The sequence below is a fragment of the Cervus elaphus genome, chromosome 9, assembly GCF_910594005.1.
Source record: "Cervus elaphus chromosome 9, mCerEla1.1, whole genome shotgun sequence".
In the NCBI taxonomy this organism is placed as follows: Eukaryota; Metazoa; Chordata; class Mammalia; order Artiodactyla; family Cervidae; genus Cervus; species Cervus elaphus.
The window spans coordinates 21,556,115-21,579,965 of record NC_057823.1 but is presented as its reverse complement, the minus strand read 5'-3'; the positions used below and the strand labels follow the sequence as shown (position 1 = coordinate 21,579,965).

Sequence of the window (23,851 nt, the reverse complement as noted above, 5' to 3'; positions counted from 1 at the left end):
TGACTTTTTGTTGGTGCCTGCCGCTCTCTGAACCTCAGTTTCCTCATCTATAAACTGGGTTGATTCCCACCTCAGCAGGCTGGGCCATGGTAGATACTCAGAGAGATGGTCACGATTATCAACATGAGTAACTACTATTATTAATGAGGCAGCCCCGGCAGGGAGCTTGGATTCTGTGTTCAAGTTCTCCAGGCTCCTGGCTTCCCCAAGGAGACTGGACGGACAGGGGGTGGGGTGACAAAGACTCCACCAGTGGCCGGGGTCAGACGATCTTCCTTTAATACAAAGTCGATATATCTACATACACAGAGGTGGGAAAACCACCCAGCTGCTTCCGTTTGAATAAACAGTGTTGAAAGCAACAGCAGCTCCGCTCTTGTACAAAGAGAAAAACTCACTTGCTCAGGGGTGGGGGTGGGGCAGAACCCCATCCTTCTGCCCCAGAACAGCCCCATGGTCCCGGGGGTGCGGGGAGGGGCCCCTGATTGGGGCAGCTCATGGCCTCTCTCTCCCCGGAGAAGTGGGAACCTCCCACTGTGTTCAGTCCTTCTCCTCGAGGTGGGAGATTGGCGAGGGGGTGCTCGGGCTGCTGGGGGCGGGGGTCGCTGCGACCTCCTCCGTGGTAGTGCCCACCCTGTGGGCTTGACAACCGGACGCTGGTGGGCCCGAGTCCCCTGGCTGCCCCACCCTCACCCTCCTTGATATGTCTTGAGAATTTAATTAAAAAAGAAAAAGCAAAAAATTTTAAAAAAAAAGAAAAAAAAAAATCAGGAGGCAAAGGCCCTATTCTTGAGCGAGGCACACCTTTGGAGTAGGTAAAGGGGGAAAGAAAAAGCAAGCCAAGGGGCAGCCTGAGCCCGCGCAGGCCCACGAACATGACCGGCACGCAATAACGTCTGTTACACTGCAAAAAAACAGACCGTCTGTGAACAGAATAGGAATAAGCCAAGTTTTTCTTTTTAAATCCGTCGACTGTCAAGTCTCTTTTGTTTCCCCCCTATTTGTTTCTTCTTTAAAAAAAAATGAAAAAAAAATACACTATTAAAAAAAAAACAAAACGAAATGTCACCGGATACAGTTACACTGAGTTTTGAAAGAAAGCTGACTCCTGTTCCCCACCCCACTCCTGTCCCCCCAGCCCGGTGACCCCCAGGCTGCGGGGCAGGAAGGCTGCCTGGTGGGGAGGGCAAGGGGCCCAGTTCCCAGCCCCCGCCCCCCTCTGGTTCTGGGGAGCAGCCCCTGGTTTGTTCACCGCCCCCCTCCCCCCACCCCGGAACCTCTCCTTGTGGAATCTGGTTTTAGAAGGGAATGAGGAATGTGCCAAGTATTGAAGGCGGCGGCCCGGCCCAGGGAGGGGGCTGGGGCCGTGCGGGGGGCCTTGAGGGGCTGCGTCGTCATCCCCGGAGACCCCTCGGCTGTGGAAATGCGGCTGCCGCCTCCTGCCCTGGCTGCCGGAGGGGGTCCAGGCCTCGGGGGGCCCGCCCGGCACAGGAGGCGAGGGGGCCGGTGGAGTCGGGCCAGGCCAACCTGGCTCTAGGTTGCATAGTGGTCAAAGCTCCCGAGGTACTCCAGCGCCGCCTGGTAGCAGAACTGGTATTCATCCTGTGGGGTGGGGGGAGTGGGGGAGGGCCCCCGTCAGCACCTCTGCAGCCGCCCAGGGCTCCCCATCACACTGCAGAGCTGTGCCCCTCGACCCTGTACCTATGCTGGGCTCTCCCCGTCCTCAGCTGGCCCGCAGGGTCCTACCTGTCTCTTTGGACGCAGCCATGTGGCCATCCCTGCCTCTTGTGACACTCCCCTGTGGGCTGGGAGATTGCCACTCCAGCTCTGACTGCCTGGAGATGGGGGAGCTTATGGATGCATTTAACCTAGCTTCTGGATCTGGTGGCTTCTAAAAGCGGTGACCCCACTCTTTCCTAGGCTGGCCCCTGCCCTCAGACCCTCTTCTCATCCCTGGAGCATCTCTGTGAGAACAGGGGGGGATCTTTTACCCACTTCTGGGTCTCAAGCCAGATGCGGAACGGACCCAGGAATGGGTGCAGACACAGACCGGCTCCCCCTCCACCCGCCGGGGGTCTGACTCTGGCTTAGAGTAGGGTCTGCTCATGAGGTGGCCTAGAGCATGGGCAAGTACAGTGCTCCCAACCTAACTGCTCCCTCCATGGACTCAGTTCTACTGCTGACCCTTCTGAGGGCGGTGGATGAGACTGACTGGGGTATGAATCCCAGCTCCACTTCAAACTGCTATGTGACGTGGAGACACTGTGTGGTCAAAGCAAAGGTGCCCACTGTCAGCATGATGGTGGGACTCTGGGCCTCGCTTCAGGACCCATGACCCCTGCCAGGGTCCCGGCTGAGCTGGATCTCGCTGAGGCCCTGGGACCGGGAGAGGGGACCCATCTCCGTTCACTCTGAGGGATGCTTCTCAGCTCTGGCCTTTGGCTTACTTTTGGGTCAGCCCAAAGCAGGAGGGGCTGAGGACCTTGTACCCTCGACAACCCCGGGAGTGGGGGTGGCTGTGCCCACTGCACAGAGGCGAGAACAGAGCCTGGTGGCGGCGCCAGCGTGAGGCCGGGCTGCCCTCCCCTCCCCCCAGTCCCCCGCCTCACCTCCATCTGCACCATGGCTGGCCTCTGGGTCCGTAGCATCTTCACTGTCTGGAAGATGTCCACCACACCCTCGTACCGCATCCGCTCCAGCACGATGCTGAGCGTGATGAAGACGCCCGTCCTGCCCACGCCAGCACTGTCAGGGCGAGTGCACAGGTGAGTTCAGGGGGTGGGCGTGTGGGGGAGCCTGGCTCAGCTGCCCAATTCCCGTCCTGCCTGCTCTGAAGCCCCCTGCCCCAGGGATGGAAGGAGCCCCAGCAGGAGTGCCCGAGGCTGTGCTCGCAGAGACTCCGCTTCGCGCCACGGGCAGCTCACCTGCAGTGGACAGAGATGGGGCCGTCCTGGCCGAACTGCTCCTTGGTCTTGTGCACTTGGCCAATGAAGTCGATGAAGCCTTCCCCCGACTTTGGCACGCCCTGCTCCGGCCAGTCCGTGAACTGGAACTGCCGGACCGTCCGGGACTGGCCGTCCTGGAACGGAGAGAGAGTGAGGCGGGTCCTGTTAGCAAGGTCAGTGGCAGTCACCCTCGCCAACCACAAGCTGCACCAACAGCACTCTCCATCCTCCTCACCCTCCGCCACCCACCCTCCTTATCCCATACCATCTTTCGTTGAGATGCTCCGATTTCGTCTTTACCACCCAAGGCTGCCCAGTCCATCCTCCTCATCATTTCACTTCATCATCCAGCAACACCATCTTACATGGCAATCGTTCACCCCCATCCCCCAACTGCTGCTCTCTGCACAGCTCCAAACCCATCCACCACAACCAAAGTGACACCATCATTGTTGTCTGTTATCCTCCATTCTGCACTGTCCATGGAACACCCAACATCTGCCCTTCTTGACCCATTCTCTAACTCCCTGGCAACCTCCTCTCTCATCGTCTTAGAGCAAAAGAGCACTGTCCCCATACTGTCAGGTTCCAACAGCACCACCTTCCATCTTCCACCATGGACATCATCTTCAGCCACTCACAAGCCCTATAATTTCCTATCCTTCACCACTCAAGGGTGCCATCTTCCACCAGCCACCATTGTAAATTCATCATCTTCTACCTGTGTACCCAATACCTTTGCCTCCTAACTTTCATCATCCACTTATGGTAGCTCATAATCCTTGAACACCTGGTGATGCCGCCTCCCATTAACTTTCTCCATCTCCACCGCTCAACCATCCGTCTCTATAATCCTCATTCCCACCACTCAACCATCCATCTGTCTAATCCTTACTCCCACCACTCAACCTCTTGGGTCCTCATATCCACCACTCAACTATCATCTCTGTAATCCTCATCCCCTCCACCCAACCACCTATCTCGCCAATACTCGCTTTCCACTACCAAGCAGTGCCATCCATCAGCATGGCTCTCCTCCACCTTTCATTTATCATGACCCAATGGTACCATTTTCCACAATTCATCCTTAGCAATCCATCATTCTTCCCCATCTAAGGACCACTAGACATTCCACTATGTCAGGACCACTGACATTCTCCACCCTCCCTCACTCATCACTTACCTTTTCCCATTCACAGTCTCTACATCAAAATGCTGCAGTCCAGTGATGCCATGTGATTTGGATGGTCTCCATCCTCCACCACCTGACACTTTCTTTCTCCAATCCCACCTTCCTCTCTCTTGGACCATCAACAGTACTGCCTATCACTGAGTGTTCATCATTCTTTTTACTCTTCAAATCATTTCCTCTTCATTTTATTCCATCTGCCACTGGCCAAACATTTGCCCTTTCTAATCTCCCCTCTCTCCATCCATTGCTGGTAACGCATCACCCTTCACCAAGCCACGGTTCCATGTTCTACTATCATCCTCCATCCACTTCTATCCGGACATTCTAGTCTCCAATCCCACCTTCCTCTCATCTAAGACCATCCTGTTTACCACCCTCCTCTGTCACCCAACAGTGACATCGTTCATTGAGTCTCCAATCCCCATTCAACCAATTCAATGGTGCCATCCTGAACTACCCATGCACAATGACCGACAGTGCTTTGTCCATCAGGGTTCACTATCCGCTGGTAACATCTGGACTGACATTCCCATGCCCCATCATTCTACCCATGGATTCTCCAATTCTGGCGCTAACTTCCATGCTCTGTCACCTAACAGTCTTCGTCAGACCCCATCTATAATACCTGCCCTCTCCCATCACCCAGCACCACCCGCCTCCACTGGGTCCTCTCCAGTCAACACCGTCTACTCTCTCCATTCTCCTCTCTCCCCACACAATAGTTCCAATTCCTAGCACCTGGCACCCCCCCACTGTCTACCACTCTTTTCCCATCTACAGTGGCCACTACTTGACACCATCAACCCATCACCTTTCCCCCAGCCTGCCTTCAGCCCTCTAATGCTGCCCTCCATGGTTGCCGCTTCCCAGCTAATGCCCCACTCACTCCCTTTTACGTGATCGCCGTGGACTATGTCCCCCAGTGAGTAGCGTGACATGTGCTCTGATGGGGACACCATGGGGTCACGGTCCTCTCTTCCACCTGCTTGGTGGTGGGGGTGATTGTCCAGCTGGCCCACTCACTCCTCTTCCACCCAACCCCTGGGCGTTTGCTTCCACCCCCCAACTAGGAAAGCCCTCTCCAGACCAGCAGGGGAATGGTGAACTGCCTGAAGGGTCTGTCCCCGTACTTACCCGGGCGTCTGTGACCTTGAACTCCCGCAGGATGTACTGAGGCATGTTGTATTCCGCCATAGGATCCACCACGAAGTACTGGTAGCGGGCGGAGCGCTCGGCCGGCCAGTACTGGTGACACTTCTCCTGTTGGGGGGGTGGGTGCTGTGGTCAGCCCGGCCCCCGGTCACTCCCTAGCCCGCCCTGCCCCGTATGGTCCCCGGCTCACCCGACCCATCTCCCTCAGCTTGGTCAGCATCACCACGATGGTCGAGTTGTTCTCCCAGAGCATGCGCCAGAAGTCCTCCGTGGTTTCCGCCAGCGGGCCCTGCGTGGCGATGTAGGCCTTCTGCTGCCTGGGAGGGGGGAGGGGGGAGGGGGTGGTGGCAGCGGTGAGTCTAGGGCCCCAGGGAGACCCAGGCCCAGGCATCATCTCCCTCCCTATCTGGTTCAACCCCCACAAAGAATCCTGTTCTGCACCTGGAGAAACCACCAGTCTCAGAATCACTCTAGCTTTGTGAGGAAGCTGTGGGACTGTCTGTAGGCATCTCTGCTTTCATTCTCCACCCCCTCCAGGGGCATTAAGTTAATATCCATTGTCTGCTCAGGCCAGGCTCCCCTCCAGGCCTACATATAGCTGCCCATTCCTAGAACACCCTCCTTTGGCTCAGGGCTTCTCAACCTTGGCACTACTGACGTTCGGGACTGGACGATTGTGATGGGCCCCTGATCTGAACCAAGTGGGGTGTCCAGCAGTATCCCTGGCCTCTGCCCACTAGAAAGTGTTAGTTGCTCAGTCGTGTCTCTTTGTGACCCCATGCATTGTAGCCCACCAGGCTCCTCTGTTCATGGGGATTCCCCAGACAGGAATACTAGAGCGGATTGCCATTTCCTCCTCCAGGGGATCTTTCCGATCCAGGAATTGAACCTGAGTCTGTTGCATTGCAGGCAGATTCGTTACCATCTGAGCCACCAGGAAGCCCTAGATGCCAGTAGTAACCCTCCTCTCTCAACTCCCATTTTAACCATCAAAAACATCCCAGATGCTATTAAGTTTCCCCTGGGGGGCAGAACTGCCCAGATCACTGCTCTTCTCTGAGAGAGATGGACAGATGGAATCAAATTCCAGCCAGCAGCCATCAGTTAAATGCATATCTCAAGAGTCCCTCCACCTCAGCGGTGACTGCATGGGGCTGGCAGGGTCTACTGAACTCTCTCCCATGCAGGACTGGAGCCCCGGTAGCAGCTAGGGCCAGGTTTACCTGTAACCATCGATGAAGCTGGCATTAATGTAGTCAGAGCCCTCCACGCCCCGGATAGGTTGTAGGCAGACCCGGGTGCTCTCGTAGGGCATGATATTAACCAGGCGGTTCTTGAACTTGTTACAAGGCAGATTGGCACTGATGAAGCGGGATGTGTGGGCTTTGGAGTTGGCCAGCCGCTGTGGAGATGAGGGGACACCATCAGGACAGCCTCCATCTGGGGACCCAATTTCCCTGGGGCGGGAGCAGGCTGTGTGTTCTCAGCCAGAGGGCTAGCAGGGCCATGGTGGGCAGGGGAACACCAGCCCTTCTACCCTCTGGTCCCCTGAAAGAGGGGGGGAGGTTGAAGGGAGAGAACTCTGGTCTCCTGCTTAGCCCCCTCTCCCCCACCCAACCACAGCATCCTCTACCCCTTCCTCCCCACCCACCTTGAACTCGAGTTCCATGCCAGTGACGTGCTCGCCTGGCTCCACCTGCGTCAGCTTCTGGATGTAGGCGTAGAGGCTGCGGGCAGGCACCTCCGTGTTGCCGCAGCCCACGGCCTCCAGCAGGGCCTCGTGGATGAAGCTGTACTGGTCCTCCGTCTGCACCATGTAGTTGCGCTGGGACCTCATGAGCGTCACGTGGCCGTACACGTCCACCGTCTTCTCTGGCTTGATCCGCTCCAGCATGGCATCAATGACGATAAAGCAGCCTGTGCGGCCCACACCCGCGCTGTGGAGATGGAGTGGGCCATCAGGGGGCACCCGAGGGCCAGGGGAGAATGGGGGACAGGGCACAGAAGGCAGCCGGGAGTGAAGGGGCGGGGGCCTGGTACCTGCAGTGGACCACGATGGGGCCCGCGTCCGGCGGGTTGCAGGTCTTGACTCTCCGCAGGAAAGCCAGGAACGGCGTCGGGTACTCGGGCACCCCGTGGTCTGGCCACGCCGTGAACTGGAACTGCCGGACCTCCCGTTTCTCACTGGAGCCGTTCTGGGGGTGCCGGGGACACTGTTGGTCAATGCAACCCACCACACATGTGCTGGGGGCCCAAGCTCACGCCTCCAGACCACCATGTCCCTGAGCGCCTGATTTGGGCACCCAGCTGCTCCGGGGAGTGGAAGTGTCTCCACCTCAGTGTCCCCATCATCTTCGTGCACTGCTCCCCATTTCTCCCTAAACCTGCTCCCCCATCTCAGCTGATGGTGGCGCCGTCCTTCCACACACTCTGGCCAAAATGTAGCAGGAGTAGCTCTTGACTCCCTTCCCCTGCGTGTCCACATGCAGCATCAGTCAGCACTGCCGGCTCGGCTTTCCAAGTCTATCCCAAGCCCACCCACTTCTCACTCCTCACTCACCCCCTCCACAGTGATCACCTTAGTCCAGCTCACTGTCATCCATCCAGACCAGAGCAGTCACCTGTTCCCCCTGGGTGTCCCCACAATCTATTCCCTCCACAGCAGCCAGAGAGTGCTGGTGAGCACCTGAGTCAGGTCCCGCTGCTCCTCTGCCCAAAGCCTTCCCTGGGCTAAAAGCCAGAGTCGCCCCTGCCCCTGCCCCTCCTCCAGCCACACAGGACTCCTCACGGTTCCCCAAACACCCAGGGCCTGTGCATGTGCTGTGCCCTCTGCCTGGAATGCTGCCCCCAGACCTCTGCAAAACCTTCCTCACCAACTCCAGGTCCTCCACTACATGCTCCATTCTTCCCTGTTTTACTTTTATGTGTAAGATTTCCGGTTGTGTTACATATTTGTTGTCCACGTGTTGTCCACTAGACTGTAAGCCCCACAAGGGCGGTACCTGACACACAGTGTCTGCTTAATGTGTCAATCAACTGAAAACCCTCACTCTTGTCTTTCTGCTCAGGTTTCGGGCACCTGTGCCAGGTCCATGCTCTTATGTTAGGGCACGTGGCTGGCTGCCAGCTCCACACAGGCGCTGGAGCACCTCTCTCTCCCTACATGACAATAAAAAGTGTCCCCAGTCTTCCAAGGCACTAGAAATAAAAATAAATGGCACCCTAATGAAACTTACAAGCCTTTGCATAGCAAAGGAAACCATAAACACAACGAAAAGACAGCCTACAGAATGGGAGAAAATATTTGCCAACCATGCAACTGAGGGGCTTAATCTCCAAAACAGATGACGAACTCATATAGCTCAACAAAAAACAAACAACCTAATTGAATAATGGTCAGAAGATGTAGACATTTCTCCAAAGAAATACATCAAAAACTCTACAAATTCCAAGGGATGGAGAGGATGCAGAGAAAAGGGAACCCTCCGACACTGTCGGTAGGAATATTAATTGGTGCAGCCACGGTGGAGAACAGTATGGAGGTTCTTCAAAAAACTAAAAATAGAACTACATATGACCCAACAATCCCACTCCTCGCCATATATCTGGAAACAAAACTCCAGTAAGATACAGGCACCCCTATTCCCAACAGCCAGGACATGGAAACAATCTAAATGTCTGTTGACAGATGAACGGATAAAGACGTGATACATATATACACTGTATTACTCAGCCACAAAAAAGAATGATACAATACCATTTGAAGCAATATGGATAGGCCTAGAGATTATCATACTAAATGAAAAAAGTCAAAGTATCATATGATAAAAAATACCATGATATCACATGATAAAAAGTATATGATAAATTATGATATATGATATCACATATGCTATCACATATATGAGAACACTTATCACATGATAACACATGCAGAATCTAAACTATGACACAAATGAACTTATCTACAGAACAGAAACCAGACTTGTTGCCAAGGGGGTTGAGGCAGGGCTGGAGTGGGAGATAGGGGTTAGCAGATGTAAGCTATTATATATACAGACTGGATAAACAACAAGGTCCTACTGAGCACAGAGAACTACATTCAATATCCTGTGATAAACTATAATGGAAAACAGTATTAAAACAAATCATGTATACATACACCTAAATCACTTTACTGTACAGCAGAAGTTAACATTCAACTATACTTCAATAAAAACATTCAAAGTGCCCCCAGACATTGCCAAATGTGCCCTGAACGGCAAAATGCTGCAACCGAGAATGAGTGAGTAGAACACAGGGAATCATGTGATAGACAGCAGCCATCAGTTAAATATAAAGATTCCCTCTACCTCAGCCCTGACTGCCTGCTCTGTCCTCCATCCAAGACTGGAGGCCCCTCGACTGCATGGCCAAGACCCTGCCATAAACCCAGGCTGGGTGAGGGAAGGAGTCAAGACTGACCTTGGTGTGGGGGGGTGGGCAGGGTGTTTGCTGGTGAGGGGAGCAGAGGTTCATTGCTAAATTGGATTCTGCCGGTTTGTCCTGCTGTGGCTGGAGACAAGAGCTGTTCCCCTGAGTCTCAGTGTCCCCATCCATAAAGAGACCACTTGAGAATGTGCCCAGCCTAGGTCAATGTGGTTTTTCTTCCGTCCAATGGGGAGTTCCCAGGGCAGAAGCTCATTTTCCTTCTCCGCCCACCATCGGGCCCTACCTTGTGTAGGGAGAACGTCCTCACGCAGAACGTGGCCAGCTCGATGGTGTCCAGGAGCGTGACCTGGATGAAGCCGTAGGTCTCCGTGCCCCTGTTGGGCCAGTACTGGTCGCATTTGATCTGCACCAGGTGAGGGGACACAGGTCAGTGTGGGCTGGGACCAGCTCAGGGCTCGGGGGCCACAGGGTCCAGGTCTCACCCGTGATTTCTCCTCTAGCCGCGTCATCATGACAATGGTGGCCGAGCGCTGCTCCCACACCATACGCCAGAAGTCGCCGAAGGTCTCTGGCAGTGGCCCCTGCGTGGCGATGTACGCGTTCTGCCGCCGGTAGCCGTCCACGTAGTTGGCGTTGATATAATCACTGCCCACGATGCCTAGGCCGGGGGTAGGGGAGAAGCCAGAGTTAAGTGGGGGTGCTCTATCCTTCTAGGCTGGCTCCACCTGGTCCATCGCTTAAAGGAAGCCCTCCGAGACTGCCCCAGTCTATCCCCAAGGAAATCATGGTGCATATACTCCATGGTTTCTCTGCCTCAACATTACTGCCGTTTGGAGATAGACTGTTCTATGTTGGGAGCTGTCCTTTGCATTGCAAGGTACTGAGCAGCATCCCTGGCCTCTACCCTCAAGACGCCACCAGCACCCCTGCCCCCCGCCAAGCTGTGACAACAAAAATGTCCCCAGACACTGCCAAATGTCCTTTGTGGTGAAGCTGCCCTGATAAAAGCTACAGATGTAAAGGATGGATAGAAATCTGTAGTGGACAGTATCCATCAGTTAAATGGAGATCCAAAACTTCTCAATGGCTTCTGGGTAGGGTTGGGCCAGGCCTCAGTTTCCCTGCCTATCTCCTAGCTAGTCCACTCTGGCCTGGCCCCCCTGGCCAAGAGGAGACATGGGGTCTATGTGTTCTCCATGGAATGAGGACAGGCCAAGGTTGCTGGGGAGAAGCCTGGGACCCTGCATGCTACCTTCGATGGGTTGGAGGATTACGCGAGAGTGGTCGTAGGCGATGACATTGGCATAGCGGTTCTTGGGCTTATTCACTTCCAGGTTGGAGTGCTCCCACGTAAACTGCTGGCCCGGGTCGATGGACTGTGGGAAACGGGAGGCAGGAGATGTCAGGGTGGGCGTCTGTGGGCCCCAGGAGGGTGGGAGATGAGGGAGGGGCTGGCTCACCTCATACTCCTGGGAGAGCTTGAGGCTGTCGTTGGCCTTGAGTCGTTCAGTGTGCTCTGCCATGTCCCCGATGGGGATGGGCGGGTGGCTGAGCATGCCTGCAGGGAGAGCAGACCCGCCCATGTGGCCAGTCACTCAGGGGGCCAGGCCGGGGAGGGGAGGGGGCAGGGGGTGCTCTACGGAGTGAGTCTGCGATGGACGAGCTGCGGGTTAGAGGGGGTGGCAGGGAAGAGGAAGGTTTGGGGTGGGCCCCATGGGGGCAAGGAACCCAGGCCTGGAGGAGGAGCACTAGGTGGAGTCTCCCCCACCCTCCCCAGGCCCCCCCCCCCCCGACAACCAGCTGGGGAGGCAGGTGCTGGGGGAGGGTTGCCCCGCAGGACTTCAAGCTCCTAGTGCCTTGTGGCAAGAAGCAGGCAAGTGACACAGAGATGAAGAAGCAGATGTGGCTGGCTGAACCTTCTGGAATATCGTCCCCCTGGTGAGGGCGGGGGGCCCATACCCCTGTCTGCCCCCTTGGGGATGGGAGGGACCAAAAAGTCCTCTGCCAGGTGGAGCTGAGGGGCTGGGGAGGGGACACACGGGGTATGTGTGTGTAGGATGATGGGGTGGGCGTGGGTGTTTGTTCCCCATCTTTAGGCCTGCCAGACGCTTCTCTCCTGGGGGCCCAGCGGCCATGCACGCGCACACACACTCAATCAGCATCTACCGGGAGGGCGATTGACAGCTGCGTGCCAGCACCCAAGCACCGGTGTTAAACCTACAGGGATTTGCCAAGTCGACTGCTGAAGAGCTGTTGTCCACAGCCCCTGTGTGCTGCCCCAGGGCCCGCGTCTAAGAGGTCTGAGGCTGGTGTCTATTTGACTGGTGGGTCCCCCTGCCTCTCGCGTGTATTCTGACACAGACCTGTGCCCTACATCCCTGCTCCCAGCCCCGTTCTCTCTCCTCCTGCCTCTCTCTCTCACACACACGCACGCAGTCACAACCTGCCACCTTAGGGCCCAGGGGACCAGACCCCTGCCCCCTTCGAGAAGCCAGCGCAGGACAGGTGGGCGGAGAGAGAGGAAGCCGGATGGAGAAACCAAGGATGAAAACAAACAGGAGCGAAAGGAAGCCAAGAACAGAGAGACACCGGAACTAACTTTCAAAGTGAAACCCCGGCTCCCTGAGGGGGCTGCTGAGGCCTGAATCTGCAGAAACAGCAAACAATAAATAAATGAAAACACGCGGGGAAGGGGGCCCACCTCCTCCCACCCCTCGCTGGGTGCGCGCACAGTGGTCGACGGACAGATAGATGCAAAGGGCAGAGCAACTTCAACAAGTGAGGGACACATGGCCGTCAGGGCCCCAACCAGAGAGCCCATGACAGCGGCTGGGCATCACTTCAGCTGGATACTGGTGAGTCCTGATTTTCAGCTATGACTTTGGAAAGATCTCAAAGCTTTTGGGTTCTTCTGTCAACCTGTCGTCCCCGCACCCCGCCACCCCCGACCAACCTGGCCTTGGGTCCCTTGTTGGGGGTCAGCAGAGGGGATTTTAGAGGAGAAGCAGGATGGTGAGGGAGAAACTTGGGGGCAGGAGAACATATGGGCCCATGCCATGGCTGTAAGACGGACAGAGGCCATCAGTTAAACATACACATTTAAAATTCTCATCTGGATGGAAACAGAATTGACATAAGCTAGTCCAAAGACAGAAGAGAGAAGAAGAGAATACAAGGGATGCCATGAGACTTTTCATGATCGCCTGTGGAGGGCTGCAGCCATCAGGTAAATATAAATGATCAAAACCCACATTTGTAGAAACATGGAATTAACATGACAGTTATAGTCCAGAAATAGAAAAGAGAAAGAAATATATTAGCAGCAGCATGCAAGACTATACATGAGCCCATTAAAGCCCCCATGGTCTCTTATTATGGAGGACTGCAGCCATCAGTTAAATGTTTAAAAATCTCCATTTGGTTGGAAACAGAAGTTAACAGGAAGCAGTTCAGAGACAGAAAGTGAAGATCAGGGTGTAGGTAGATGTCACCATGCTATGAGCTCCCAAGGAGAGATCAGCAGCCCTCAGTTAAACTGAAAATCCCTTAATTTGGTTAGAAGCAGCTGGCATGAGCCCATTGAGGAGGAGGAGGAGGGGGGTACTGAGGGGGGCATTGCATATGAAAATGATCAAGGGCAGGGTCCTGATTCAGTTCTCCCACCACACGTGGCAGGGGACTCAGCAGAATCCTCTTAATCTACAGGGAACTATAATGAAACTGGGAGAGCATGAGCATATGTGGCCACAGAGGGGGTAGAGAGAGAGTGTGGTGGAAGTGGAATTTTTGCTCCTTGTTAGAGGCGCTTCCCCGGGGAGGGTGGAAAAAACCCGAACACCCACCACTGAGTGGCCTTAAGACTAGAGGTGTGAACAGAGGCACAGCTTTTCCTGCCAGAAGGAATGAGGACTTAGAAAATGTTTGCTTCTGTCTTTGCAGATGTCCTTTAAGCTCCTGGAGAAGACAGCAGCCACCAGTTGAATGCAACTTCTCAAAAATCTCCCTAGATTGTAAGCACAATCAATCCCAGGACACTTCCAAGCCCAGAGCCACATGGGAATCTGGGACTGAAGAACTGCACCAGGCACTTACAAGGATCCATCGAGGTGGCCGCTTCATCTCCCACTATGCTACCTCCCTCCCGTGGGTGTTGTCCCTGGCGCCCGGGATAAGCACATACCTGGTGTCTGGAAGTTAATGCGTCTCATTTCCACAGGGTCCTTGGGGTGGTGGGGGGCGAGGTCGGCGTTGTTCAGCAGGCATTTGGTGCGGGGTTCAGAGTCCTTTCGTTTGCTTTGTGTGAGCAGACAGAGATGTGTGACCCAGTTGTATGTGACTCGGCTTCCCACAACCACGCACAGACACATGTGCAAAGGTTGGAACAACTAGGTTCCTGCTCATCCCGTGGGTGAGGTGCCACCCCAGCCCCTGTCCTCAGCCTCCAAAGGGCAGGACCAGTTCTTACCTATCAGGCTTACTGCTCCCGGAAGCAGACAGGTGAGAAGGAGGGAAAGAAGGCAGGTGAGGGCAGGCTGGCCATCAAGAGCCTGTTCTATGACTGTGGATGGCTTTCTTTCCCCCCTCTGAACCTTGGTCTCCAGAAAATGGGGCTAATCCCTTCCAACTTGGGTCTCAGCCTTCTAAGCTGGGACATGTCCCACATGACTTCATTTAACAGGACAAAGGGAGCGTTCCCCCCCCCCCCCCCCCCCAATCTTGCATGGGACTTAACAGGAGTCAGATCACTGGACAGGTTGGAATGCCAGCCCTGCCATTTCTCAGGCTGTGTGACTTTGATCAAGTGGCTTAACCTCTCTGAGCCCTGTTTTACCTGTCTGGACCACAGATGGCTTCTGTGATCATTCTCTGAGACATCCTTTCCCTGGATCTTTCCAAACCTCCCACCCTTAGGAAGGCCTCCCTCCTGTCGAGTGGGGACACGTAAGGGGCTCACTTCTTATAGAGCAAGATGGCAATCACTATGCAGATAATGAAGACCACAGCCAGCACGGGCCCAATCACCCAGATGAGCCCCTCCTCGCCGTCCACGATGGGCTGGGGATCTGGGTTGTCCAGCTGGAAGGGGTCTGAGAAGGGGCTGGCCGCAAATGTCTGCAGAAATGGGGTGGGGGGGACTTCCGTCAGTGCCCACCGCCCTCAGGGTGGCCAAATGGGTCTTCCTCAAACACAAATCTGTGTCCATCCCCTACTCTAAACCCTCCTACGGCTTCCAAGAACACTGCCCATAGTGGTCTGGCCCCGGCCAATCTTCACTCTTCCCCTCCTCTCCTCTTTCAGACACTCTTAGGTCCTTTTTGTTTCTCTTGCACCCCAGACCTTTGCACATGCAAATTCCAGGATGCCTTTTCTTTACCGAACTCCTACACATCCATCAAAGCCCTAGTTCCAAAGTCCTTTCCTCTAAAAATCCTTCTGCTTGGGAGGATCTGCGTCTGGCTCCGAGGTCAGGGCCCTGGGGACTGAGGCCACTCTGGGCATTCTGGGTGTGTGCAGACACCACTCAGGACTTACAGGCTCACTCTTCTGCAGCACAGCAAGCACAAAGAGGACATATCGGTGGCCAGGCTCCAGGCCCTTGTTGTCGAAGCCTCCATACTGTTTCTGGTCCCCAGGATGGAAGGTGTGTGGCAGCACTGAGAAGCGAGCCGCAATGTAGGGTCGGGGGACCTCCAGCTGACGCGAGTGCCGCAGGCTGCGCCTCTGCAGCCGTGCGATGTCCTGGATCAGCTGTGGGAACAGAGGCGTGGGCTGCTCAGGACCCAGCTGGGAGCCACCGGGCTCCTGAGAGCCGGCACATGTCTAGGCCCCAGTCCCTTACCTCCTCCAGGTCCATATCCTCTGGGCTGCCCAGCGGGGTCAGGAACTGACCACCACGAGATTTGCGCAGTGGCACCATCACGATGAAGTAGCTCCTGGCAGGAGACAAGAGTCACAGGGGGCTGTCTACAATCATGAGCAACGGATGCTACTGGGCTGAGTGAGGGCACCACCCCTCTCTGAATCTTCCCTTCCATTCATACCATGGGTATATGGCCCAGGTCACGTAGGACTATAATTTCTGATTCAAGCCTCCAGGGTTTTGATCATGTTGTACCTTTTGCCTAGAAAACCTACCCCGTGCAATTACAGGTGACCCGTCAACAACATGGAGATTAGGGGGTGCCAACCCTGCCACTGCACAGTGGGAAATCCACATGTAAGTATAGTAGGCCTTCTGTATCCATGGTTTTCCATCTATGTGGATTGTGTAGTACTATAGTGTGTACTTGTTGAATTAAAAAAATATGCATATGGGTGGGCCCCTGCAATTCAAACCTGTGCTGTTCGAGGGTTAACTGTATACTTCTCAAATTCCCATACATCCTTCAAAACCCCAGCTTCCACACCCACGCAGTCTTGTAACTCTCAATCTCCCCCTGCTTCTCAGAGTACTCCTGTCCTTACTTGGGACTCTCAGCCATTGTGTGTCTCACTCCCACACCATGGGACCAAGACTGTCTGTGTCCAGCTCTGTCTCCCCATCAGTCTGAGAGCCTAGAACTAGCAGCAGGTCAGGCCTGTAGGGGCGTGAGAGAATGCTGGAGGCCACACTTAGTGGTGACATCTACGAGAGGCACTGACATCTACGAGAGGCACTGGACCTTCAGGGCAACCACATGAAAAGGGGCCTATGTAATCTCTGTTTTACAGACTGGCAAGGAACTGGAGGACTGAGAGATCAAGCGGCAGTCCTCAGTCACACAGCTGACTGGGGGAGGGATGTAAAACCCTGGAGCGGGTGGGTTGAGCTTACTGGACAGGCACGGGGCTCTGGCCATCTGGCAGATACACCACGATGAAGCCATCGGAGTCGGGCTTGGGGGTCACGCTGGGCTTTGAGCTGAGCAGGTTGAAGGCGGTCCAGGCCGTGACTGTCTGCTGGAGGCCACCCAGGCTGCTGCCGCGGTTGGTCAGCACGAAGTTGTAGAAGGTGTTGGGCTTGAGGTGAGTGATGAGCTTCTTGGTGGTGCGGCCATCCACGTCCAACGTGAGCCCATTGTATTGGATCTGTGGGGCGGGCCGGCTCAGCAGAGCTCTGGGCTGAGCTCTGGTCCTCATTGAGCCTGGATCCCAGACTTAGCCCGGATCCTATGATCTGTGACCCCAGACTGAACCTCGATCACAGCTGTAGCCCTAATTCCAAGCCTTGACCCCAAGACTCAATCTCGACCCCAGATTGAGCTCCAAACCCAGTTGCTTCTCAATTCCAGCCGAGTCTCAACTCAAAGTTCCAATCCTTAAAAAGTCCTGATTCCACACTTAGGCTTGACTAGAGACTGAGAGACTGAGCCTCAAATCCCAGCTGATCCCAGGCTAAGCCCCAGTTCTGATCGAACCCTAATTCCCCCACTGAACCACGACCCCTGCTGAATCCCAACTGTGCATCCCAATCCTGACTTGAGCCCCGAACCCAGGCTGAGCCTCAATATCCCATCCAATTGCCAGTTCAACTGACCCCCTACCCTGACTCCAGACAGCACCCTCACCCTGGTCAAGCCCCACCCCAAATACACTCTAACCCCAGCTGAGCCCCGCCCCCCACACACCCTAACCGCCCCGATCCTAGATGCAACAGGAGGCTGCGCACCTTGTATGGGGTGGGTGAGTTGTAGTTGTCTGGGAATTCCCAGCTGAGCAGGACCGATGTCTTCATGATCATCTTCACCTTGAAGTTCTTGGGCGAGACTGTGCCACACAGCAGCAGGTGGGAGAGAGCAGAGGAGAGATTCCCGTGAGTGCCAGGCGACTGGGCCGGGGTACGGGGTGGGGGTGGGGCGGCCCAGGCGCTCCCTGTTGTCCGCTGTGCCCGTGGCCTTACTGCCTGGCCCTGGCCCGGCCCTGCCTGGCCCTGTCCCATGTCCCTGCTGCGGGAAACGGCGCAGCTGCAGAGAGAAGGCGGAGGAGGGGAGGGGGGACGGGGTGGGTGGGTAGGAGGGGGGGCGGCGGTGGGGGCGGCGATGCCACCTCGGCATGTCCCACCTTTGCCAAACGCCGGAGCCTCGGGGTCCGGACTCGCCTTGAGCGTCCACGTGGAAGCAGAAAAGTGACTTACTTACCTGGGCAGGGGAGAGGGAGGGGGCTGGGGTGGGGGTGGGCACGAGGCCCGGTCCGGCTCTGGTGCGGGGATCACCGCGCGCCTACCTTGGTCCCGCAGGAACGTCCGGTAGCGGACGGGGGGGCTGTAGGGGCCGGGACCCCGGCGCGTGTGGGCCCGCACTTGGAGGTCATAGGCTGTGTCGGGCTTGAGGCCCTGCAGCGTGAGCACGTTCTCGGCGCCCGGCTCGGCCGCCGCTGGCAGCTCGGTCTCTCGGGCAGGGCCCAGGGCGCCGGCCTCCCGCACGGCCACTGTGTACTTGACAATGGCCCCGTTGCGCTCGGCGGGCACGGGCGGCAGCCAGCGGAGCAGGACGGTACCCGCCGTGGCGTTGCCGGCTGCCTCCAGGATCTGTGGGTGGCCACGGGGTGTGTCCTCGGGGATGCTCAAGACCTCGGCCGCCTCCTCGCCCAGGCCGCCTCGGCTCCGGGCCGCCAGCCGGAACACATACGTGGCCCCCTTGTGCACGCCCGATGCGGTGTAGTGGTCCTCGGTGGGCGCAAACTCCAGCGTGGCCAGGGGGGATGAGTCCTCGCGGCCGAACTGCAGGCGATAGCCCAGCACCTCGTCCTCGGTGGCGCCGGCCGGGGGCTCCCAGCGTGCCAGCAGGCTGCCCTCGGGGGTCTGCTGCACCGACAGGGTGGGGCGGCCCAGCACTGTAGGGGGATACAGGCAGGCGTCAAGGCCACGTGATCAACCCCCAGCTCCAGAGCACAGCGTGGGGTTGCAATTTTTCGGCCACTTGTGGGATCTCAGTTCCCCAACCAGGTATTGAACTTGGGCCCTCAGCAGTGAAAGCACAGAGTCCTAACCACCGAAACACCAAAGAAGTCCCAAGGAACTGCAGTTTTTAAGAGCCATCTAGGGAAGGCCGTGCTCAAAAGAAAAGACTTGAAGGAGGTGAAAGAGGGAGCGACAAGGAGGTCTGGGGGGAACAGTGCATCAGGCAGAGGGAACAGCCACCGAGGAACAGTAAGGAAGCAGGGAACTCAGAGGACCCGAGAAAGGAAAACATCCACCGATTTCACGGCAGGCCCTCATCTATGTACCTCAAGTTAATAAGTCACTCATCTCTTGCCTCCTGCCAGCACCTCATTAGCATCAATGGAATGGAAAAGGGGTGTCTAAAACCCTGTCTCTGCCCCCATGGTTCTCACAGTTTGGGTAGTAATCAATGCATCAAAGTCCTGAGAAGTCCTGCAGTGCTGAAGTACTACATATGAAACCAGGCTTCTCTGCTGTTGGGACTTATCAGGGTCTTTAATGGAAGGTGGTATGAACAGTCACAGTATATGCAGCACGTTCTGCTTAGCAAGCAGGGCTCTAATATAACATCCCTGAGAGGCAGGAGAGAGATGGGAAGCTTTCTGGAGGTGGTAACACGGGAGCTGGCTGCTGGATGACAAAGATACTAAGCAGGTGAAGAGCACAGTAGGGGGCATGGGCCAGCAACAGTGTGAAGGCATGCTGTGTCCAGCTGGGAGGCCTTCAATATCAGGGTCTGTGGTGAGAAGAAAGATGGAGGCCATGGGGGCCCCTCTCTGTTCCTGGAACACAGCAAGCTTGTTCCCCTCTCTGAGCCTTTGCCCGGGTTATGCTCTCTGCCTGCCATGCCCTCCCCTTACGTTTTCACGGCTGCCTCTCTCCTCACTCAGCTAATCCTGGCTGGTGAAAAACCAGCCTCTCAGGACAGACAGGAGGAGCCAGAGGGGAAACTAAGGCAGGGCTGCCAGGAGAGGAGGCTTCATGGTACCACAGGGGAGATGGAGACACCACCCTGAAATGGCAACCTGCTTGGGGGATCAGAGCTGGGATGGGGGAGGCACGGGGTGCAGATAGCAGAGCTGGGCACGATTGTTGGCTGGAAGGGGGGTAGGGCGGGCGGCTGGAGAAGGCTTCCCGAGTAGGGAGTCTAATCAAAGACCTAAAGGATGTGGAGGAGACAGCCAGCTGGGAGAAGGGTATCAGCACAGGGGGAACAGGAGGCAGAGGATAAGAAGTTAGGAATTGCCTGTTGAGGGATGTCCCTGGTGATCCAGTGGCTAAGATTCTGCACACCCAATGCAGTGGGCCCAGGTTCAATCCATGGCGGGGGAACTACATCCCACATGCAGCATGTAAGAGTTCATGAGCTGCAACTAAGAGTTCACATGCCGCAAAGACGACCCAGCGCAGCCAAATAAATACATTAAAAAAAACAAAAAGACTAGGGTGTTGAAGGTTTCCATATGGCTGGAGCTGAATGGGGCTGGACCACGCTGAGTCTGAGTGTCCTCTTGAACAACCTCTGTACTTCACTCTGTTCCTCCCTCCTGGTGTACCCTTCCGCCCTCCCCAGCACCATGGGCTCAAGAACTCTGCAAGGATGCTCTGAGGGCAAAGGGGTCTGTGAGTCTTGTACCTGCTCCTTTGGTCACTACCACCTTGGGTTTGCTGCGAGCGCCATCGCCTTTCATGGTGTAGGCGGCTACCGTGATGGAATAGGCAGTCTCAGGCTGCAGGTTTGTGATGACCATCTCCTGCGGGCAGGGGTGGCGATCAGTGATGCAACCTGGGCTGCCCACCCTCCTCCCCATGCTAGGGACAAGCCAGGCGGACGCAAGGCCCGGTCTGCGGGCAGAGACGTGCACCTGAGCTCATGCCACAGACCTCAACACGTAGCATGTCCATGCTGAGATGGGCACACGTGGCCTCATGACACCTGCCATGGCCCACCCGGACCAGTGCAATGCCAACCCCGCTGCTCTGGTGTCACCACTCTTTGCCACCCAGTCTGTCCTCCCTGCAGCGGCCTCCAGAGGTCATGTGTGAGCACCGGAGTCAGGTCCCACTCTCTTCCGAGACCAGGACTCCCAGTTCCCTAGGGGCAAAAGGCCAAGTCCCTCCCACCGCCTGCTGCCCACAAGGCCCTGACTGACCTGCCCTGTCCCCTCCCTCGCTCACTCTGCTCTAGCCACATGGGCCTCCTGGCTGCTCCTCCTACACACCAGACATGGTCCTGCCCCGAGGCCTTTGCACTGGCTGTCCCACCTGCCTCCACTCTGTCCCTTGGAGTGCTGGAGATTCCTTACCACAGCTCTCAAAAGTCAACTGTCAAGACTTGCAGGAAATCTGCAAGCCAGTTCTTAAAACACGGTGATGGTGGAAAATGAATTATAGAGGCTTCCCTGTTGGCTCAGTGGTAAAGAATCTGCCTGCCAATGCAGGAGACACGGGTTCAATCCCCGGTCAGGGAAGATCCTACATGCTGTGGAGCAATGAAGCCCATGCACAATTACTAAGCCTGTACTCTAGAGCCCAGGAACTACAACCCTGGGTCCACGTGCCACAGCTGGCTAAGCCTGAGTGCCCTAGAGCCTGTGCTATGCAGACGAGAAGCCACCGTAAGGAGAAGCCCATGCTCACTGCAACAGGAGAAAAGGGCACAGCAACGAAGTCCCGGCACAGCCAAAGCCAATACATTTTTTAACAAACTATAAAAAATGAAGCTATATAAACATACGAGCAAATAAACAGTAAAAGCAAAGGGAGTAAATACTCAAAACCCATTCCTTCCTAATTATTTTACTGTGTTAACTAATACTTATGTCTTCAAGGTTATTCTTTTTTAAAAATTGTATCTGAAATTGTAACAAGACTTTCAGCAGTATACACATTTTTATACATTTTTATATTCTTTTCTACTATGGTCCAGGAGCCACTCAGGTAAGAGGGCTAGTGGATACCTCCAGGGTCCTCAGCAGGTGCCCATTTATCTGACGCAAAACGGAGGCTACAAGCTTCAAGAGGTAACAATATCACAGGATACTGAATGGATGCCTGTGCTACACATTTACGACCCTGTTGTTCACCCACGCTCCATCTCTCATATTTGTGTAACAGAAATACTCTACAATGATGAGCTACCACAAACCTGGTCGGTAGCTTGCAATTGATGAAGTGGGAATGTTTACCTCATGGAGAAGGGCAAATGCCACACCAGTCAGGTCTGTGCCCAGCCGCCCGCCTGCCTGGACAGCTGACCGTTCAAGCCTTTACACCACTGTCTACACCCCATCCCCACCAGAGCTGTAACTAGACATGCATTTGTGCGTGTTCCAAGTAATATCCCTCTCCCCTGGACCGTGACCCCCCAGGAAGGTGGGCTCAAGGCTGTCCTGGTCACCGCTGTGTCCATGGCACCCAGCACAGGTCTACATTAGAGTAGGTGCTCACTTAATCACTGCTCCTTCAGTGGCTGACAGAGCACCCTGACCGCCCGCACAGTCACACGTGTGCCCATGTTTCCATGCATGCACACCCACCAACACGTCAGGCATGCCTGGGAGCTGTGGGGTGGCCCCAGCAGCACAAGGAGCGGGGTCAGATGCATGAACAGGGGGTCTCCTGCCCCTGAGCCTCAGACATTCAGTCCTTCCCAGGGTCTTCGTGGGTTGGAGAGGCAGGTTAACCTGGAGCCACGTGGGAACGTCCCCGCAAAACTGGGACGGGGGTGGGGAGTACGAGGCAGAGCCACAGGAATGGGTGAAGCTGTGACAATCTAACACCGGGCTCTGGGCTCTCAGAAGAGCCTGTGGCCCCCATCTTAGGGGCAGAAAGACAGCCCAGAAAGAGGCAGCGGTTTGCCTAGAGCCAAACAGTCATCCCAACTCTGGTTCAGGGCCTCCAGAGAAAGCTTGGAGGGGTAGAAACAGTTGTTCTACAGGCCTCTTGTCCCACCTGGGGCCCAAGGACCACTCCCCCAGAGCCAAAACGAAGGAGAGGGGAACTTTGGCCTGAGAGAAATTTCAAGGTCGGAAGGCTAAGCCAAATGACAACAGTCAGGCTGGGTGGGAAAGTGACTGCTCTAACTTCACAGGCCTGGGTCCATTAAGGGAGGCTGTAAGGTGGAGGAGGGTGGGTAAGGCTGTGGGAACAGTTGGAGGGAAGATGTGTGGGAGACCACAGCGGGGAGCCAGCCTGGGGGACAGGGGTGGGGAGGCAAAAGGCCAGAGGAGTCCAAGGGTCCCTCAGGTAAGAAGGCTAATGGATACCTCCGGGGTCCCCAGGAGGTGTCCATTTATCTGACGCAAAACCGAGGCTGTAGCTCCAAGAGGTAAACTGGGTGTGCATCGGGGGCCCAGGGGAGGAGACCCTTTTACAAGGAGCGTGCAGGGAGGTGTGGACTCACAGCACTGACAGTGGCTGGGGGCGGGGGCGGGGGGGGCACTACTTACATATTCAGCCGTGTCGTCCATCTCCCACTGAGCGGGGAGGAGGCGGCAGGAGAGAGAGGAGGAGGTGAGCGAGGTAGCCAGAGAGAAAAAGAGAGAAGCGGCGAGACGGCAGGAGCGCAGGGACCCCGCCCAGCCCCGCCCCCAGGCCCCGCCCGGAGCCCCGCCCACCTGGGCATCGGCCAGCATGATGTCCTTGATGCGCGGCGGCCCTCGGGCCTCTGCGCCCTCCATGCGCACGTAGTGGACCTGGTAGCCGCGGATCTGGCCGTGCTGGCGGCCGGGCGCGGGCGAGCGCCACAGCACGCGAATGGCCGTGGCGTTGAGCGCCTCCGCCTCCACCTTCCGTGGCGGCGCGCTGGGCACTGGCGGGAGGAGGGGAGGGGGGCGGGCGGGGCCGTTACTGAGGTGCCCAGCCCCGCCCCGGGCAGCGCCACTGCCCGATGCCAGGGTGACGAGTGACTGCCGGTTAACCGGGCGCTCTGAGCGCTCCCCACTGGCGAGGAGGGAATACCTCCCGCACACCTCCCACAGCCCGGGGGAGCGAGCACTGACGGTGCACCCCCTTTACAGATTGGCAACTGCGGCTCCCAGAGCCTAGACCACGTGCCCAGGGCCACCAGACATGACCGGGTCCTGCATGTCCCATCCTAAGAGCTTTACACACACTGACTCCACCCTTAGATCACTCCTGCCAGATAGGGGCTCTTATGCTCACTTTACAGATAGGGAAACTGAGGCACAGAGAGTTGACTCCAGGATC

At 56.1% G+C, this 23,851-nt stretch overlaps 1 protein-coding gene across 11 annotated transcripts in view; it reads right to left on the bottom strand.

The window, feature by feature from the left end:
• Nucleotides 1-257: 257 nt before the first annotated feature.
• The window catches only part of PTPRS (protein tyrosine phosphatase receptor type S), a 109,385-nt gene continuing 85,791 nt past the window's right edge, over nucleotides 258-23,851 (bottom strand). For 2 of the 11 annotated variants that reach the window (XM_043911871.1, XM_043911870.1), the window contains exons 12-34: nucleotides 23,260-23,453; nucleotides 20,277-20,394; nucleotides 17,923-18,531; nucleotides 17,369-17,466; nucleotides 16,535-16,788; nucleotides 15,560-15,653; nucleotides 15,253-15,468; nucleotides 14,675-14,832; nucleotides 14,186-14,197; nucleotides 13,901-14,013; nucleotides 12,320-12,367; nucleotides 11,181-11,278; nucleotides 10,973-11,096; nucleotides 10,203-10,378; nucleotides 10,004-10,123; nucleotides 7,330-7,502; nucleotides 6,941-7,226; nucleotides 6,513-6,691; nucleotides 5,480-5,606; nucleotides 5,272-5,397; nucleotides 2,925-3,079; nucleotides 2,610-2,745; nucleotides 258-1,602 (exon numbers count right to left, since the gene is read on the bottom strand). In XM_043911871.1, the coding sequence (XP_043767806.1) occupies nucleotides 1,534-1,602; nucleotides 2,610-2,745; nucleotides 2,925-3,079; nucleotides 5,272-5,397; nucleotides 5,480-5,606; nucleotides 6,513-6,691; nucleotides 6,941-7,226; nucleotides 7,330-7,502; nucleotides 10,004-10,123; nucleotides 10,203-10,378; nucleotides 10,973-11,096; nucleotides 11,181-11,278; nucleotides 12,320-12,367; nucleotides 13,901-14,013; nucleotides 14,186-14,197; nucleotides 14,675-14,832; nucleotides 15,253-15,468; nucleotides 15,560-15,653; nucleotides 16,535-16,788; nucleotides 17,369-17,466; nucleotides 17,923-18,531; nucleotides 20,277-20,394; nucleotides 23,260-23,453 (3,683 nt within the window). In that variant the 3' untranslated portion in view covers nucleotides 258-1,533. The remainder of the gene's footprint in view (nucleotides 1,603-2,609; nucleotides 2,746-2,924; nucleotides 3,080-5,271; nucleotides 5,398-5,479; nucleotides 5,607-6,512; nucleotides 6,692-6,940; nucleotides 7,227-7,329; nucleotides 7,503-10,003; nucleotides 10,124-10,202; nucleotides 10,379-10,972; nucleotides 11,097-11,180; nucleotides 11,279-12,319; nucleotides 12,368-13,900; nucleotides 14,014-14,185; nucleotides 14,198-14,674; nucleotides 14,833-15,252; nucleotides 15,469-15,559; nucleotides 15,654-16,534; nucleotides 16,789-17,368; nucleotides 17,467-17,922; nucleotides 18,532-20,276; nucleotides 20,395-23,259; nucleotides 23,454-23,851) is intronic. The other 9 variants (XM_043911874.1, XM_043911876.1, XM_043911878.1 and 6 more) reach the window with 9 other exon arrangements.